Here is a 15086-nt window from a genome sequence, read left to right on the forward strand (position 1 = left end):
AGTGTCGCTCCTCCTCACAGACCCGTTCCTCGGTGCTACGTACCTCAACGGAGGGGTGACGGAAAAGCGTAGCCGGTCTTTCGGGGAAAGTCACAGCTTGTGACCATCACCATTCTGAGTTTTAGATTTACAGTTTCACTTCTGTTGCACTTTAAATTGTAAAGTTGTTTCTTTCATCATAACAACTCCTCCCAGGTTTATATTTCGCTGTCTTTCTACTCCTCAGGAGACCATTTCCTGCTGTCAAAAAGTAATTAAGTAACTTTGACTCACGTCTTACATGAGCTACTTTTTAGTTGGAGTTGAGTACACTTTTACACTAGTACTTTTACTTGGACTTATGTAAAATTTTATCAAATTAATTGTACTTGTACATGAGTAGAATATCTTTCCACAGATCCTGCCTGGATGGCCTGGATATTATTCCTGATTGAATCCAGCTGTCCAAAGACAAAATAGCACAAAGGCCAGTTGGAGAAATGTCAGCTGGACTGAACAAAAATATCAAGATGAGGATTAGGCAGCAGGATCACTGCACACCTGTGTGGTGGACGCTTATCTCAGCTAAGAAAATGCTCACTAAACCAAAAGTAAACTAATCTGTGAACAATATTCCACAGAAATAAGTCTGTTGTGTACACAGAAACACAATATCTTTGACCTTTGAGTTCAGTATCTATCTTCTTGCTGCGTTGATGTGTGTTCTGAATGCACACGAACTGCGTAGACGTGTAGTACTGCTACATACCTGCTGGAAGTGTGCGGGCAGCCTGTTGGCGGGGTACAATGTGGCTTTAAAGGTTTTGCAGATGAAAAAAAAGCTGCAGAGTAAAAGCATGGCCAGTAGAAAGCAGATCATCAGAGAGCCAAGGAAGAACATGATGATCTGCCACCAGGGAACAGCACCTGTCCAGGTGAAAAACACAAACACAGACCTTGATGAGCTCTGTCAGTTCAACTCATTGTGTGAGTTAACTGCTCTGGTTGGTTCAGCCTTTTAATCCGCCCTGTTGGACACTCTCAACACCATCCAGGGAGTTTGCAGTTCTGCACAGAAAAATCGGACTAGTAGCTGAAAGCTGGAGCACCAGTCGCTGTCTCAGGTATACAGTCTGGCCACTTTGGCTCAGTCTGCAGACATGTCACTATGTCTCATGTCTACAGACGAGTAGCTTTGTATAAGGTCTACAGTCCAGCTGCTCTGTCTCAGGTCTACAGTACAGGAAGTAGAAGTGCACTCTTTCTCAACACAGTGGGGGCTGCAGAGGCCACACATCTCGTTTTTCAGTTCATCTTTTGAGGTAGCCATCTTGCACATATTGATTGGCCACGTCAGCTGCTACTTTATTCAGGCCATTAAGGTCATCTTCAAATATCAGCCACATGGCAAACCTGGATGCCATGTTTTGAGGCCGCAAGACATCCCAATAAAGAAAACAAATGGTGACTTTCTGGTGTGCCTGTGCACACAGGTAAGTCCTCCATATGGTTATTTTCCATATATATTTTGGTAGTTCTATGTTAATGAATGTCAAAAATTGTAACGATACTTTCTCGACGGCATGTACTGACACCGATACCAGTATCGGTATCAGTGCATCACTACTTCCTAGTAATTTTGACATTTTCCAAAAGCAAAAAGCCGACTTTTGAAGTGTCCTTTCTTTGCGGTCAATGACAAGGTGTTGTACCTTTGGTCTGCATGCAGTGTGGTGCAGTGAAATTGCTGCTCTTCTTGTAGAAGTCACAACGTGACTGAACGCTGACACAGTACCAGGTCCAGGCCTTCAGGTTCGGTAGAGTCACCATGTTGGCTGAGCTGTTGACTGAGCCCTGAACAGACAAAGGAATCACTTTAATAACAGGCACACACACACACACACACACACACACACACACACACACACACACACACACAGTACAATATGAGCATGTACAAAATAATAAGTGAAGACCGAGAAACAGGGTTGTGCAGTGGAAAGAAAAAGTACATGAAACTTGTGAAATGTTCCAGTTTTTTGCACTCATTTCACCTAAATAACGGATCTGTTTTGCTTCTAAGTCACATGTATTTAAGCAACAATATTTCACGTCTTTAATACAGAAACACTTGCACATTGTAATATTGCAATAAATTCATTTCACAAGAAGAAACACAATGGCCTCTTGTGGTAATGTTTCTTACTTTAAGTTGTACATCACTTTATTACTACTAAATTGAGTAGCTGTACTAATTCATTCTCACTTTCACTTTTCTCTAGCCAATTTCAGTCTCTTGATTCAATATCTTCCAGACTTGGCGTCAGGAAAAAAAAAACGAGTCGAACCCAGATTGACAAGATTGATTTTATCACAGCAACATGCTTTATGTTTTTTACCTGGCTTAAACACATCCGACGTGCCCAGTGGTGAACTGGCCAGCTGGCATACTTGAACAAATCCCTGTCGGCCAACACCATCATTCCCAGTCCCTGGCGGCTGGTTTATTGGATTAATGGCTTTCCCTGTTAACCAAATTCCTTTAGCATCTGTTTGCTGCTAGTAACAGCAGATGAAAAAGCAAGAATCGCAAAAAGTTCGGCACTTCTAAACTTTACTGTAACATGTGTTCACGGGGCCATCGGTGGATTTCTGTTGAGTTTTCAATATCGGCTCTTTTTGGCCACAACGACAATGGAGGAACTTGCTCACCAGTCAACCAGGAAATCAGTTGATCCATAACATCAGTCTCTGCTCTGGTCCAAAACACTAAAATCAGCCAAGCCCTCCTCTTGTCAAAAAAGAATAAAAAATGATTTCAATGCTTGCAACTGAAATGTTACACTGTGTCATTTATTGTGTAACTTTACCTGGATGTTTGTTGTTCAGTTGGGCATTTGGCTCAGCAGGTTCATAGGAAGTTCTGATACTGAATATAATTAACTGGTATGTTACTGAACTGGCAACCTTGGAAATGTCTCACCGTCTAACAAGTGCTATTTGGGGTTCATATACATCCCCATTGATTCCCTCAAGCTTGAGTTCACAGCGATCTTTCTCTGTTCGAACTGGTGGGGGAGCTCAACTCGTTCATTCAATTTGATGACGTGGCACCACCTTGCTGACTCGACACAGAGCTGGAGAAGCCCCGCCTCCAGGAAGATTGACATGCGGAGAAACCAAAACAAGACACGCCCACGAATGTACCAAGGAGCGCTACCTCAGTCTCTGCTCGCTTCACATTGAACGCTGCTGTTCTTGTTACTGTCGATAACTGTTTTCGCCATCATGTCCACTTGGAGAAAATGTGTTTTCGGGTGCAAGTATGTGTCCACACTATTTGTCTTGCCGAAAGAAGAAGCACAGCGGCGAATGTGGCTGGACTTTTTTTTCTTTTCCGCAAAGAATCTGTTTGTTGGCGAGTGACACTTCACCAAAGAAGCTTCCAGAACTACGGTACTTTGAAACTGGACTTACTCAGAAGCTCATCTTGAAACCTGCTGCTATTCCCACAATAAAAGACGCCAACGAGGCGCCGAGATCTGTAAGTACATTACTACCAAGCGACCGTGAGCTGCTGGCTACGTCACCCAGGGGGTGGGAGGAGGCGGCTTTGGGCTGGGCTGCAGTCTCCGTGCGGGCGGGGGAGGCAGAGGAGCTGAGAACCACCCGTTTCATGAGAGGTGACGTCAGCTCAATCCAAGAAATAGCTATAATTTCACAAGTTTTGAGTGTTGTATACTGTATCACCCAAATTATTATCCCACATGAGCATAGGATGAACTGTGACACATGAAATATAGCGAAATATGGCTCCTTTAATGATAACTAAAGCTAAAGGGCTGTTAATTTGCGGAGGTGATTTCAATGTAAAACTAGATCCATCCACCTCCAGCAATGTCCATAAGTTTACCGGTGGGCATGGCAAACAGATTATAGAAAATTCTAGAGGAATTTGGTATATGTGATGTGTGGAGGGAATTATATCCCACTGTGAGAGACTATTCTTTCTACTCAACGGTGCACAAGGTATATACAAGGTTTGACTATTTTCTCCTCCTGAGCAAAGATATGGGCAGAGTGGCTTCATGCAAACTGGGTGCTATTGACATCTCTGACAACCGCCCAGTTTACATGGATTTTGAGGTCACAAAGGAAAAAAATCACATCACCTTGGAGGCTCAATACAAGTATACTTAAAGGGGAAACCCGAAAAGAGTTAGATAAGGAAATAGAAAACTATTTACAATACAATGACGATGGTGAAGTAACAGCGATTATATTATGGGATGCTTGTAAAGCTGTCCTAAGGGGGAAAACTATTACTAAAACTGCACTGCTTAAAAAATTGAGGCTGGAAAATTTAAGAAGTTTAACACAGGAACTCGAAAATCTTGAAAAACAAAACAAAGACAAAGTTAATATAGAGGTACTAAATAAAATTGGAGATACGAGAAATCAAATTGACGAAATTCTTTCAGCTGATATACAAAAGAAAATGTTATTCCTAAAACAAAAGTATCAGGAGGTGGGAAATTGGTCCACCAAATTACTTGCTCATAAATTAAGAAAACAAATATATAAAATTAGAGATCCTTTATCCAAACAAATTAATTATAAAATGCAAAAAAATAACAAAATACTATGAGACATACTACAAAAATTTGTACTCATCCCAATCTCACGATGATGGCAGTTTGACAGACACACTACTTGAGGAATTAAAACTTTTGAGTGTCTCAATTGAACAAAATAAGATTTTAACAGCTGAGATAACTCGAGAGAAATTAGAAAAGGCAATAAAGGTTCTTAAGATGAATAAATGTCCTGGACCTGATGGCTATCCAGGTTAATGGTATAGAGCAGGGGTCGGAACCTTTAATGCTCAGAGAGCCATTTGGTCCCATTTTCCACTGAACACAACACTCAAAGAGCCACAAACATTTTATTTTGACACTCCCACAGGCAGACCATGCCAGGAGGACACTACACACAAAACCTTCTTCACTGCTGGTTGCCAACTTACAACTAATAAACTAAACTACATGAACTAAGCAACAAAAACAAAAACACAACACAATTATTACCAACACTACAAATCTAATATAACCCCCAATAATTACATTTAAAACATGACCAACATAAGCTCCCATAATGCATTGCAGCTCGCAGCTCCTTTATTGCTACACATCATTAAAATGGAAGATATATGTGGGAGATCTGGGATTTTTAGAACCATGAGTGTGAGCGGTGTGGCTTTCAATGTCCTTTAGTTGTTGTGTAATTCACTATAATTTGCCGTCACTCTCAACAAGTCTGCAATGAACCTCCCGGAATTGTCAGCGCTCCGCAGCGCAATAGTTTTCCTGTGAAAGGTACAGGAAGCTCCCAGCTTCAGATACCTGTTGAGCCGCTGTCATGACCTGCAGCCGCAATTCTACGTTCTTCATGCCATTATTGTTGCGTAATGATGTTACATCGCTGCGTCGTTCACGACCCGCCTACATTTTACTCCACTCTTTGTAGCGGGACTGCGCTCTGGGGTGCGCTTTGCCTCCTTACGTCCCTCCGGGATGAACTGCAGTGGGACAGAGGCTCAAGGAGCCGCAGTGGAGGGACGAAAGAGCCGCGGGTTACCGACCCCTGGTATAGAGCCTTTTCCAAAAGTTTGGTACCTGTCCTACTGCGTACATTCAACTGGGTAATAAAACAACAAGAACCCCCCCCATCATGGAAGGAAACAACAATTACACTGATAGCAAAAGAAGGCAAGGACAAACTTGAATGTGCAAACTATAGACCGATGCGCTTGCTCAGTTTGGATTATAAAATGTTTACCTCAATTTTGTCAAGAAGATTAGAAGTTATTCTACCTGAAATTATTCACTTAGGCCAAACAGGATTTATCAAGGAAAGGAGAACACGTGATAACATAAGGCGTACCCTACATATAATAAATCATATCTGCACTCAAAACACTGTAGCCATAATATTAGGTTTAGATGTACAGAAAGCATTTGATACAGTTCATTGGACTTTTTTACAAGAAGTATTAACAGCCTTTAACTTTAATATAACATTTAATGGAATTATAAAAGCTCTTTACCAGAATCCCACAGCAAGAAATAAGATTAATGGAAATCTATCTGACCTCTTCAATATTCAAAGAGGATGTAGGCAAGGCTGTCCTCTCCCTGCTCTGCTATTTGTCCTATTTATTGAACCCCTGAGCCAATGCATAAGGCAAAATAAAAAAAAAAATAGCAGGAATCACAGTTAATCAGGTCGAGCATAAAATAGCCCTTTTTGCGGAGGACATTTCATTGTATGTGAGCGAACCTAAGAAGTCGCTCCCTGAGCTTGATAATATACTAACAACATATGGGTCCATGTCCGGCTATAGCATTAACCACAGCAAATCTCAAATTTTGACTAATAATTATGCGCCAAACAACATCTGTGGGGATGTGTTTAAAATAAACTGGGAAGATAAAAACTTAAAACACCTTGGAATACCTAAATATTTAAATGAAATAGTAGCAGCAAATTATGAACATCTAATGGAAAGCATTAAGGCTGCGTCTCATTTCTCCCCCTGAGCCCTTCATCTTACCCCTCTGAAATGCGCGTTCACGAGAGTCTGAGGGGTGTCCCATTTCACTACTGTGCAGAGGTGGAGGGGTGAGGGGAAGGGCTATTCACCCCTCCAAAGGAGCTTTTCCAGATGCACACTTAAAACAGAGGGGTTGGAGGACATGGTGCCGAAGGACTCGCATTTCACATATATACGCTTCTAAAGTTATATAAACCTATTGTGTTTTATACTAGTAAGAACGGCAGTAGCGCTGCCCTCTGCCGTATGTACCTTCCGTGTGTATTTGTTTTGTAGAGACCGTGTGTATAACATTTTATTATTACACTGTATAGTTTCAAAGTCTTCTAATATGGGTGTTTTGAAAACAGGGACCCCCGAGCAAACAAGGAAGCTCCTCCGCTTTCGCATGGTGAATGAGGAAATATTTCTGAAGTCCAAATACAGCGCAAAAACTGAAGTAATCCATGTCTCCGTCTATTTCTTCGCCTTGATGTGGAAAGGCGGAAAACGAAACAAAGCAGCCAAGCTACTGCAACACGTTGAATTTGGGACGGCATGACAATGCTCCTGCTGGAAAATCAACAAACATCCGTGGCTCAGCTCTGCTGATATAAGGGCGCCGTATTATGACGTCAAAACTGTGAGACGGAGTGAGAGGGACGGGGCTGAGGAGAGGGAGAGGGGGGTCCCAAATCTAAGGGCTGAAACTTTTATCCCTTTGCCTTTGCCCTCGTTTTGGAGGTGATGGCAGAGGCGGAGGGCTAAGGGGTAGGCGGACGGGTACAAAAGAGAATTGGGATTGGGCCTAAGTCTGATGTGGCCAGATGGAACATGGTGCCTTTCCTGGGCGTAGCACAACGTATTGAAGCAGTGAAGATGAACCTATTACCAAGGTTTTTGTATCTTTTCCAATCCATACTCTCGGAACTGCCTGATAATATGTTTCAAGAACTCGATAGGTTGAGTCTGGCAGGGCAAAAAGCCATGAATTAGATACAAGACCTTACAACTGGCCAAGAAAAAAGGAGGGCTTTCACTACCCAACATGAAAAATTATTTTCGAGCAGCCCAGATAAGTCCTCTCATTAGCCCCGTTTCCACCGCACAAACAGTACCTGCCTAGACTGGTCTAAACTGCTCCAGACCGCTCCAAAGGCGACCGCTTTTCCGCTCCCCTTCCGTTGGGGTACCAGGACCATGGAACGGGTCTGAGTTTGAGCTGCTGTCTGCTGATTGGTCAGTGATTTACGACACGCCCTCTGCTATGTGGCGGATTACTGTGACGTTATCTCCTGTGTTTTAGACTATTTTGTCGTATGGTATTGATCTGAAAAGGGAAGACACCAGTCTCAATGGCGTTAGCACTGGTTGCTTCGGCTTCTCAGTTGTTGTGGAATTGGCAAGAGATGCTGACGTCACAGTTTCAGGCACACTTCATTTTCTAGTGGGTGGAATTTGAAATGGCGATATAAATTTGTTGTGTTGCTACCCTTTGTACAACACTGTGGTTTATTCAACGTCTTCCTTCTTGAATCCAAACCACTGGCAATTTAATGCCCACTGCTAAAAGCTACAGTGACACTGGAATATTGACGATAGTCATTTTCTGTATCGCACTGAGAACAAGCCGCGATACATTGAGTATATTCGCCCAGCCCTAATCTAGGTAGTTAGAATCTGTGTCTTGTTTTCATAGTTAATAAATATGATTTTTATGCCATCTTATTAATGTGCACAAAGGCAAATGAAATTTCAACCTCGTCTGTGTCAAGAACTCCAAAATCCTTCAAACTTTACTGTTAACTTTGGTAACTGTAATGAATTTAAATATTATTTCAAATCCCAAATGACTAATGTACTTTGTCTTAGGAGACTGATGTAACTGAATTGGCTATCATTTCCTATTCAATGGCTGGTGCCCCCGAGGTATCTGATACAGACCAGATTACATTTACAATAATATTATTAATAATTATCTTTGATAATTATTAATCATTATCGATAGCTAACCACAACATAAATAGTGATCGTTATGAGGTAAGAAACCCCTACACTGCGACAAGAAAGGAGGATTTAGAGAACTGTAAATCTTTCGTTGTATTTCTGTCTCACTAAATCATAAGATTATTAGACTAAATACAGATCAATACATTCACGTTGTGTGTCTAACAAGTTTTATTAAACAAATATGGTCCCGAAAGCTGCATTGACACGTAATGTGAGCCAATTACGATATTTTGCTGTGGTGTGGTAGAGACTGGATCTGCTTTTGGGCAATAAAATCAGGAAAAAGTCATGTATTCAGATAATCTCAAATTTGATACAGGCCTCATTTATAGATGGAAAGAAAATATGTGCCAATGAGACTGCCGTGTAACTAGTATGATCAGATTTAATTATCATCAGCAAATCTGCCATCAAGCTTATAATGTTGCATAGTGAATCTGTGGTGAGGAAATGAGAAGCACAGAGGCAATCGGAGAGAAGGAAAACCCAGCAGTGATCACCTGAGGAGGTCACATGACTTCTCAGGAAATATTTGTAGCATGTCTTTAATAAGATGCAATTCTTGCACTTTTCCTCCTCCAAAATCCAATGTTTGGTGAACTTCTCAGGCTCTGTAAGATTAGCAATAATGACACCTCATCACAAGTTTTATGACTTTGCAGTTGGTGCCTGGTTCAGATGTAGCCTTGAAGTTTGTCAAGACGACATGTACACATGATATCTTGGACTTTGTAGGCCAGTGTAATGGTGATTATCAGATATGGGTAACTTCATAAGATACCTGTAACCATGTAGTCAAACAAGTTTGACTTAGGTAGCAAATCAATCTGGGCATCAAGACCTTCACTGTTCACATTCTAAGTACCAAATTTCTTCCTGTCCAGGATCAGGAGCCGCGAGATGCCACCTAACTAGGAAAGGCCTGCATCTAGATCAGGGGTCCTCAATAGGCAGCCCACAGTTTGTTAAAACTGTAAGTCTCTCTCTGTCTCTGTGTGTAAATAATTAGATAGTTGGTTTTACACTTCCTTTTTTCCAAGGATGCTTTTTTATGTGACCATCAATACAAGTTTTGAAAATCCCAGGTTTAAATTATTACTCCAACCACATTGACTACGGCTACTCATAATAATGATAACGATAACCCTGACGATAACAACATCAGCTAAAACTGATATCTGCAATAAAAAAAACTTTTACTGACATGGGGCAAAAAACCTGCGACGGTTCCAGCCCTTGATTTAGCATGCTGGTCTGATTTTGGCCCTCGGGTGAAATAATTGAGGAGCTCTGGTCCAGATATATTTTATACAGGGAACGCAACAATATTATGTTGGTTGATTTATTGTTGAAAGGTCTTTAGATAAGTGAAGCACTCCCTTCAGCTGATGACAATCAACGTCAAGCCACATGATTTGTATTTCAGTGACGTCGGCGTTACTGATATTTGTAATATAGTGTAAACAGTGTTGTGAGTTTGGATAAATACCGAGCATTTGGTTCCAAGTGTTATTAAAGGGTTCACTGTTTACCAATGTGTCCTCCGAGTGCTCCCAGTAACGAATGTGGTAGTACAGGCTGGGAAGAAGGTCCCTCATAGAGCTGTTGATGGTGGTACGGGGGTCCACGATGGTGACCTCCAGGTGGGATCCAACAGGGAGAAGTCGCACTCCAGCTGGAGGTCCCACTGCAGCTTGACGGAAGAAGACAAGGACACCACATCCTTTACCAATAGACAGGAACCTGACACTGAAGTCATTTTCAATGAAGACATAAATATTGTGTCTTGTGGCTCCTGTAATTGCATCTGTTTATGTAACAATTTGCCACAATTGAAAAAAAAACTTTTTACTGTGCTTTTGCACATTAAGTGTCAAAACATGCAGAATGATGTTACATAGCACAAGGCACACTCTTCTTTTTCCACCCATCGTGCCAAACACTCAAACACTAATAAATACATATACATATACACACACATACATTTATGTACATACCTAAACTCATACCCATATGTACCATGGACATGCATACACATATGCCAAGAAAGAAAAAAAAAAAAGTAATAAACATAAAAGAGAAACCATTTATACACATAATACATATACACCTACAAAAACAAGAATAAAAAAATAAAGTCAAGATTTGGTTAGTTTATAGAAAAACAACACCCTGGGTTAGCTTTTGTTTTCTTTTGTTCCTTCCCTCATCTCCTTTTTCTTTCATTTCTTATTATATTTAAGAAACAGAAGTAAATCAACATAAAAAACACCCTGGCTTAGTTTATTTTGTTTTCAAATTATTAGTTCGGTATAAGCAGACCACCTGGTCTTAAATATGTTGATTTTTCCTATTGATTTATACCACATTTCTTCATTATAGAGCATATGTATAGAATTCTTCAATTTGTCAAGGCTAGGTGGTTCACTCCTTTTCCAATGTCTAGTAATTTGTTTCATGGCGATACATCGCAACACCCAAAACATGTAATGATGTTCTTTTTAAAGGTTCTTCGGTTGTAAACCCAGCATGAGGTGTTGCTTCTCCAAAGTTATCTCTTGACCACATAATTAATGGATGAAATCAGCAACTTGGGCCCAATACTGCTCTATGTGTGGGCATGAATACATAACATGAACTAGATCTGGGTTTTCTACTCCGCAACCTCTCCAGCAGTTTTGACTGTGATGTGTACATTAAAGCCCCGTCTCCACCGCACACAAGTGCCGGAGCGGAGCGGTACGGAGCAGTTCGGAAGCACTAACCCCGACCGAAATTTTGGGTCGTGTCTCCACTGCAGAGAGGAGCATGAAAAGTGGGCGGGGCTTATGAGCTCCGCAGAAATGTGACATTATAACAGAAAAGAACGTCGTCAGATGTAGATCTTATGAATCCGCTGTTGTTGTTTAAATTCTCCACTTTGCACTGTTATTTTTTGCAGCGGAAAAAAAAGTGTTACTTTTTGCAGCAGTCCTTTTTTGCAGTGGAGAGCTGCAGCGCAACTTCCGTGTTTGTTTTGAGAGAGCGAGTCGCTCGGCCACTTGCCGGGCGACGTGCCCCGCACTGAGCGCTCGGGTGCGGGGCAAGTGGCCGGAGCGTTCCCCCCGGTTGGCTGAGGCACAGACACGGGAGTCTGAGGAGGTTTTCCACTCCGGCGCCTCCGTGTTCCGGCAGCACAGCGCCGGAACACGGAGGCGCCGAGCTCCGAGCTCCGAGCTCCTTTTCATCGCTTCCGCGGTCCGTCCCCGCGATAAAGCGCCACTGACCGCGGCTGAACAGAACGCTGACCGCCTCTGGGAAGCGGAGCTGCCGGAGCGCGGTCAGCGCCGGAGACGAGAGCTCCAGACTCCGGTGTCCCGGCGAGCGCTATGCTGCAAACAGAAAACTCCAACGCGATGCAAAGTCCCTCCCCTCGGTCTCCCCCTGCCTCAAGTCCGCTCTTTCACAACAAACACTAAAGTTGAGCAGCAAAGAAAAGAAAATGAAAATAAAAACAACCAGAGCACAGCTGACCACACTGACAGCAGAGGCTTCATCCAGCCAGCACATTAAAATATTGAGGGCGTGTGGTAAATCACTGACCAATCAGCAGACAGCAGCTCAACCTCAGACCCGTTCCATGGTCCCCGGCACCCCAACGGATGGGGAGCGGAAAAGCGGTCGCCTTTGGAGCGGTCTAGAGCGGTTTAGACTGCATTACATGTCGTGAGACGCGAGCCGGAGCGGTTTAAACCCGTCTAGGCTGGTACTTTTTGTGCGGTGGAGACGGGGCTTTACTAATCACAAGAGGTGTTCTGAAGTAGCAGGTGAGAATCTTCCAGGCATATTCTTGCCAAAATGGGGATTTCATATGAGCAGTTATTTGTCCAATTCCGACTCCAGTCCTCATCCTCTATTTTGCTTCCGAGGTCTTTTTCCCATTTTCTTTCCAGACTATTGTCGTAGTTATCATTACCGTTTAAAATTTCATGATGTGCTGAATTATAGGATGAAGATTTATAGAAATTAAGACTTTGTCTTTTACATAGCTACAGACTTGGAGAAATCTATAAAAATGAGAAGTAGAATGAAATCGGGGTCAGCACAGATTTCTCTCAGGTAAATGGTTGTCTTCTGGTTTTATTTTTAGGATTTTACTTAATCTTTGCCATATTTTAAAAGTATTAAAGGTAGTATAAGTAGGACTTTTAATCTTATTCACCATTTCGCCTGAGAAAATATGGGAGCTTAGTGAGTCTACCAAGCCCGCCTCCAATACTTTACATTTAGGGTTTATTTTACTATCCATCCACATTAGGATACATTTCACTTGTGCAGCATAGTAATAGAAACTCAGGCTTGGCAGACCAAGTCCCCCTTTTTCCCTTGGTTGTTGTAGTAGTTTTAGTTTTATTCTTGGTTTCTTTTCATCCCAGATAAACCTTCTTATCATGTCCTCCCACGCTTTAACACATGAATTAGAGATATACAGAGGTAGGTTCTGAAATAAAAATAGTATATTGTGTTTGGCTATCGATAATGTTTAATAATTATTGAAGATAGTTATTAATTGTTATTGAAAATTTTATCTGATCTGTATCAGATACCTCGGAGCACCCCTGTCTTAACAGGAAATGATAGCCAATTCAGTTATATCAGTCTCATAAGATATACTAAACAGTTAATCAGGAATTTGAATTAATAGTGAAATTAATTAAAATTACCAGAATTAACAATGAAGCTTGAAGGATTTTGGAGTTCTTGACACAGAAGAGGTCCACATTTCATTCACCTTTGTGCACATTAATAACCCAGCAAGTATGATTCCAAAAATTATATTTATTTACAATGAAAACAAATAAACACAGATTCTAACAACCTATACACAGCTTGGTGTGTGTAGGTGTGTCTGTGTGTGTGGAGAGAGAGAGAGAAAGAGAGAGAGGTGGAGGGAGTGTGTGTGTGAGACGTGATGGAACTACAAAACAAGATGGCGGATCACAAGAAACTACATTCTAAATGGAGGTTATCAGAGAGCAGGAAGTCTGTCCTGGGTCTCGACCATGTGCTGGGAGAACAATGGAACATGTAAGCTAGTCTTTAGCATCTGCTTCCTGTGTGTCTCTGCTAAAGGACCATTTCTAGAATGAGTTGATGTGAATGAGACTTGTTTTGTAAAACGTCAGGAGTCATCAGATGGTGTTCAGTTACTATATGATGTTGTCTTTGATGTGATATGTGTAGGATTGTGAGTTAACAAGTTAGTAAAGCAAAGATTAGCATGCAGACCCTGTGTCTGTGGCAGAGCTAACGTTGGTTTACAGGTTGATCACTGCTCCTAATATCATTATCTATAGAACTCAATCACTGTAATAGAATCAACACATCCTCATAAAAGTTAAACAGTTCTATCATAGCATCAGGTTTGACTAATCTCAGGTAAAGCCCAGTTGTTGTTCCCACTTCCTTGAAGGAGATTGGTTGTTGTCCAGGCTGGAGGGAAGCTGGTGTCTTCTCCTGTAATTAGCGCCTCCTGCTAACTGTGGTTGCTGGTTCTGCAGGCTGAGGAGAAGAAGATGAAGTTGACGATTCAGGAGTCTATCCTTTGCAGTTCCTGGTTGTTCCTTTTGTCCAGACTGAGGAGCTGGGTGCTCTGGTCTGTGATGGTTTTCCTGCTTGTTGAGGAAAACATAAAGAAGTTCTGTGAGGTGTTGTTTCCCCGGTCCCGTCCTGGAGAAACTGGTTAGTTTTTCCCTGGTTGATGGGAGATCAGACTCTGGGTGTTGGTCTCTGGCTCAGGGGAAGGTCTGACCCTCATGGTCGGGTCAGCAGAGGAGTTGAGGAGTGAAGGCCCCTGGTTGCAGGCCTCTGGTTTTGGCTGTATGCTAACGGTGGGTGAGTTGAGCTGCTGGAATGCAGCTCATCCCGGGTGTTCACAGGGGGAAGACTTGTTGCAAGACTCTATGCAAGACTGCTTTTGCAAGCTTTTTGTTGAAAGTTTTGTGGATTTGAAGGTGTCAAATCCTGAGAGCTTCAACCAATCAGTGACTGACTGAGTGCATGGGGGGGGGGAACTGTCTTTTGAGCAGAAATCGGGGAAGGATTTGCATGGGTCTGGATCTGCAGTGACAAAACGTCCCCTCCACTGGGTGTGATGGTCAATCACATTCCTGGGTCACATTCCACACACACACGCACACGCATATGTGCATGTACAAAATAATAAGTGAAGACCAATGAGTAAACAGGGTTGTGCAGTGGAAAGAAAAAGTACCGGTACATGGAACTTGTGAAATGTTCCAGTTTTTTGCCCGACAAACGCGTTCAGGTTTGTCACCTGGAATGTGTGTGGAATGGGCACACAAACAAAAAGACAAAAAGTTTTAGAACACTTGGATAAACTACAGGCAGACATTGCCTTATTACAAAAGGCACACACACCTTCCACAGGACATCACAAATTGATTTCACCACAATTCCCTCACACATACTGAGCTTGTTATAACTCCAAGTAGAGAGACGTAGC

The 15086-nt window shown here is 42.1% G+C and overlaps 1 protein-coding gene across 2 annotated transcripts in view; it reads right to left on the reverse strand.

Moving 5' to 3' along the window:
• Window positions 1-15086, reverse strand: part of LOC308131271 (interferon alpha/beta receptor 1b-like) — a 39939-nt gene that overhangs the window by 6354 nt on the left and 18499 nt on the right. The window contains exons 4-6 of one of the 2 annotated variants that reach the window (XM_080497938.1): window positions 10114-10268; window positions 1692-1833; window positions 749-906 (exon numbers count right to left, since the gene is read on the reverse strand). In XM_080497938.1, the coding sequence (XP_080354064.1) occupies window positions 749-906; window positions 1692-1833; window positions 10114-10268 (455 nt within the window). Of the gene's footprint in view, window positions 1-748; window positions 907-1691; window positions 1834-10113; window positions 10275-15086 lie in introns of both variants that reach the window. The other variant, XM_080497937.1, reaches the window with a different exon arrangement.

Source organism: Blennius ocellaris (genome assembly GCF_963422515.1).
Source record: "Blennius ocellaris genome assembly, chromosome: 6".
NCBI lineage: Eukaryota > Metazoa > Chordata > Actinopteri > Blenniiformes > Blenniidae > Blennius > Blennius ocellaris.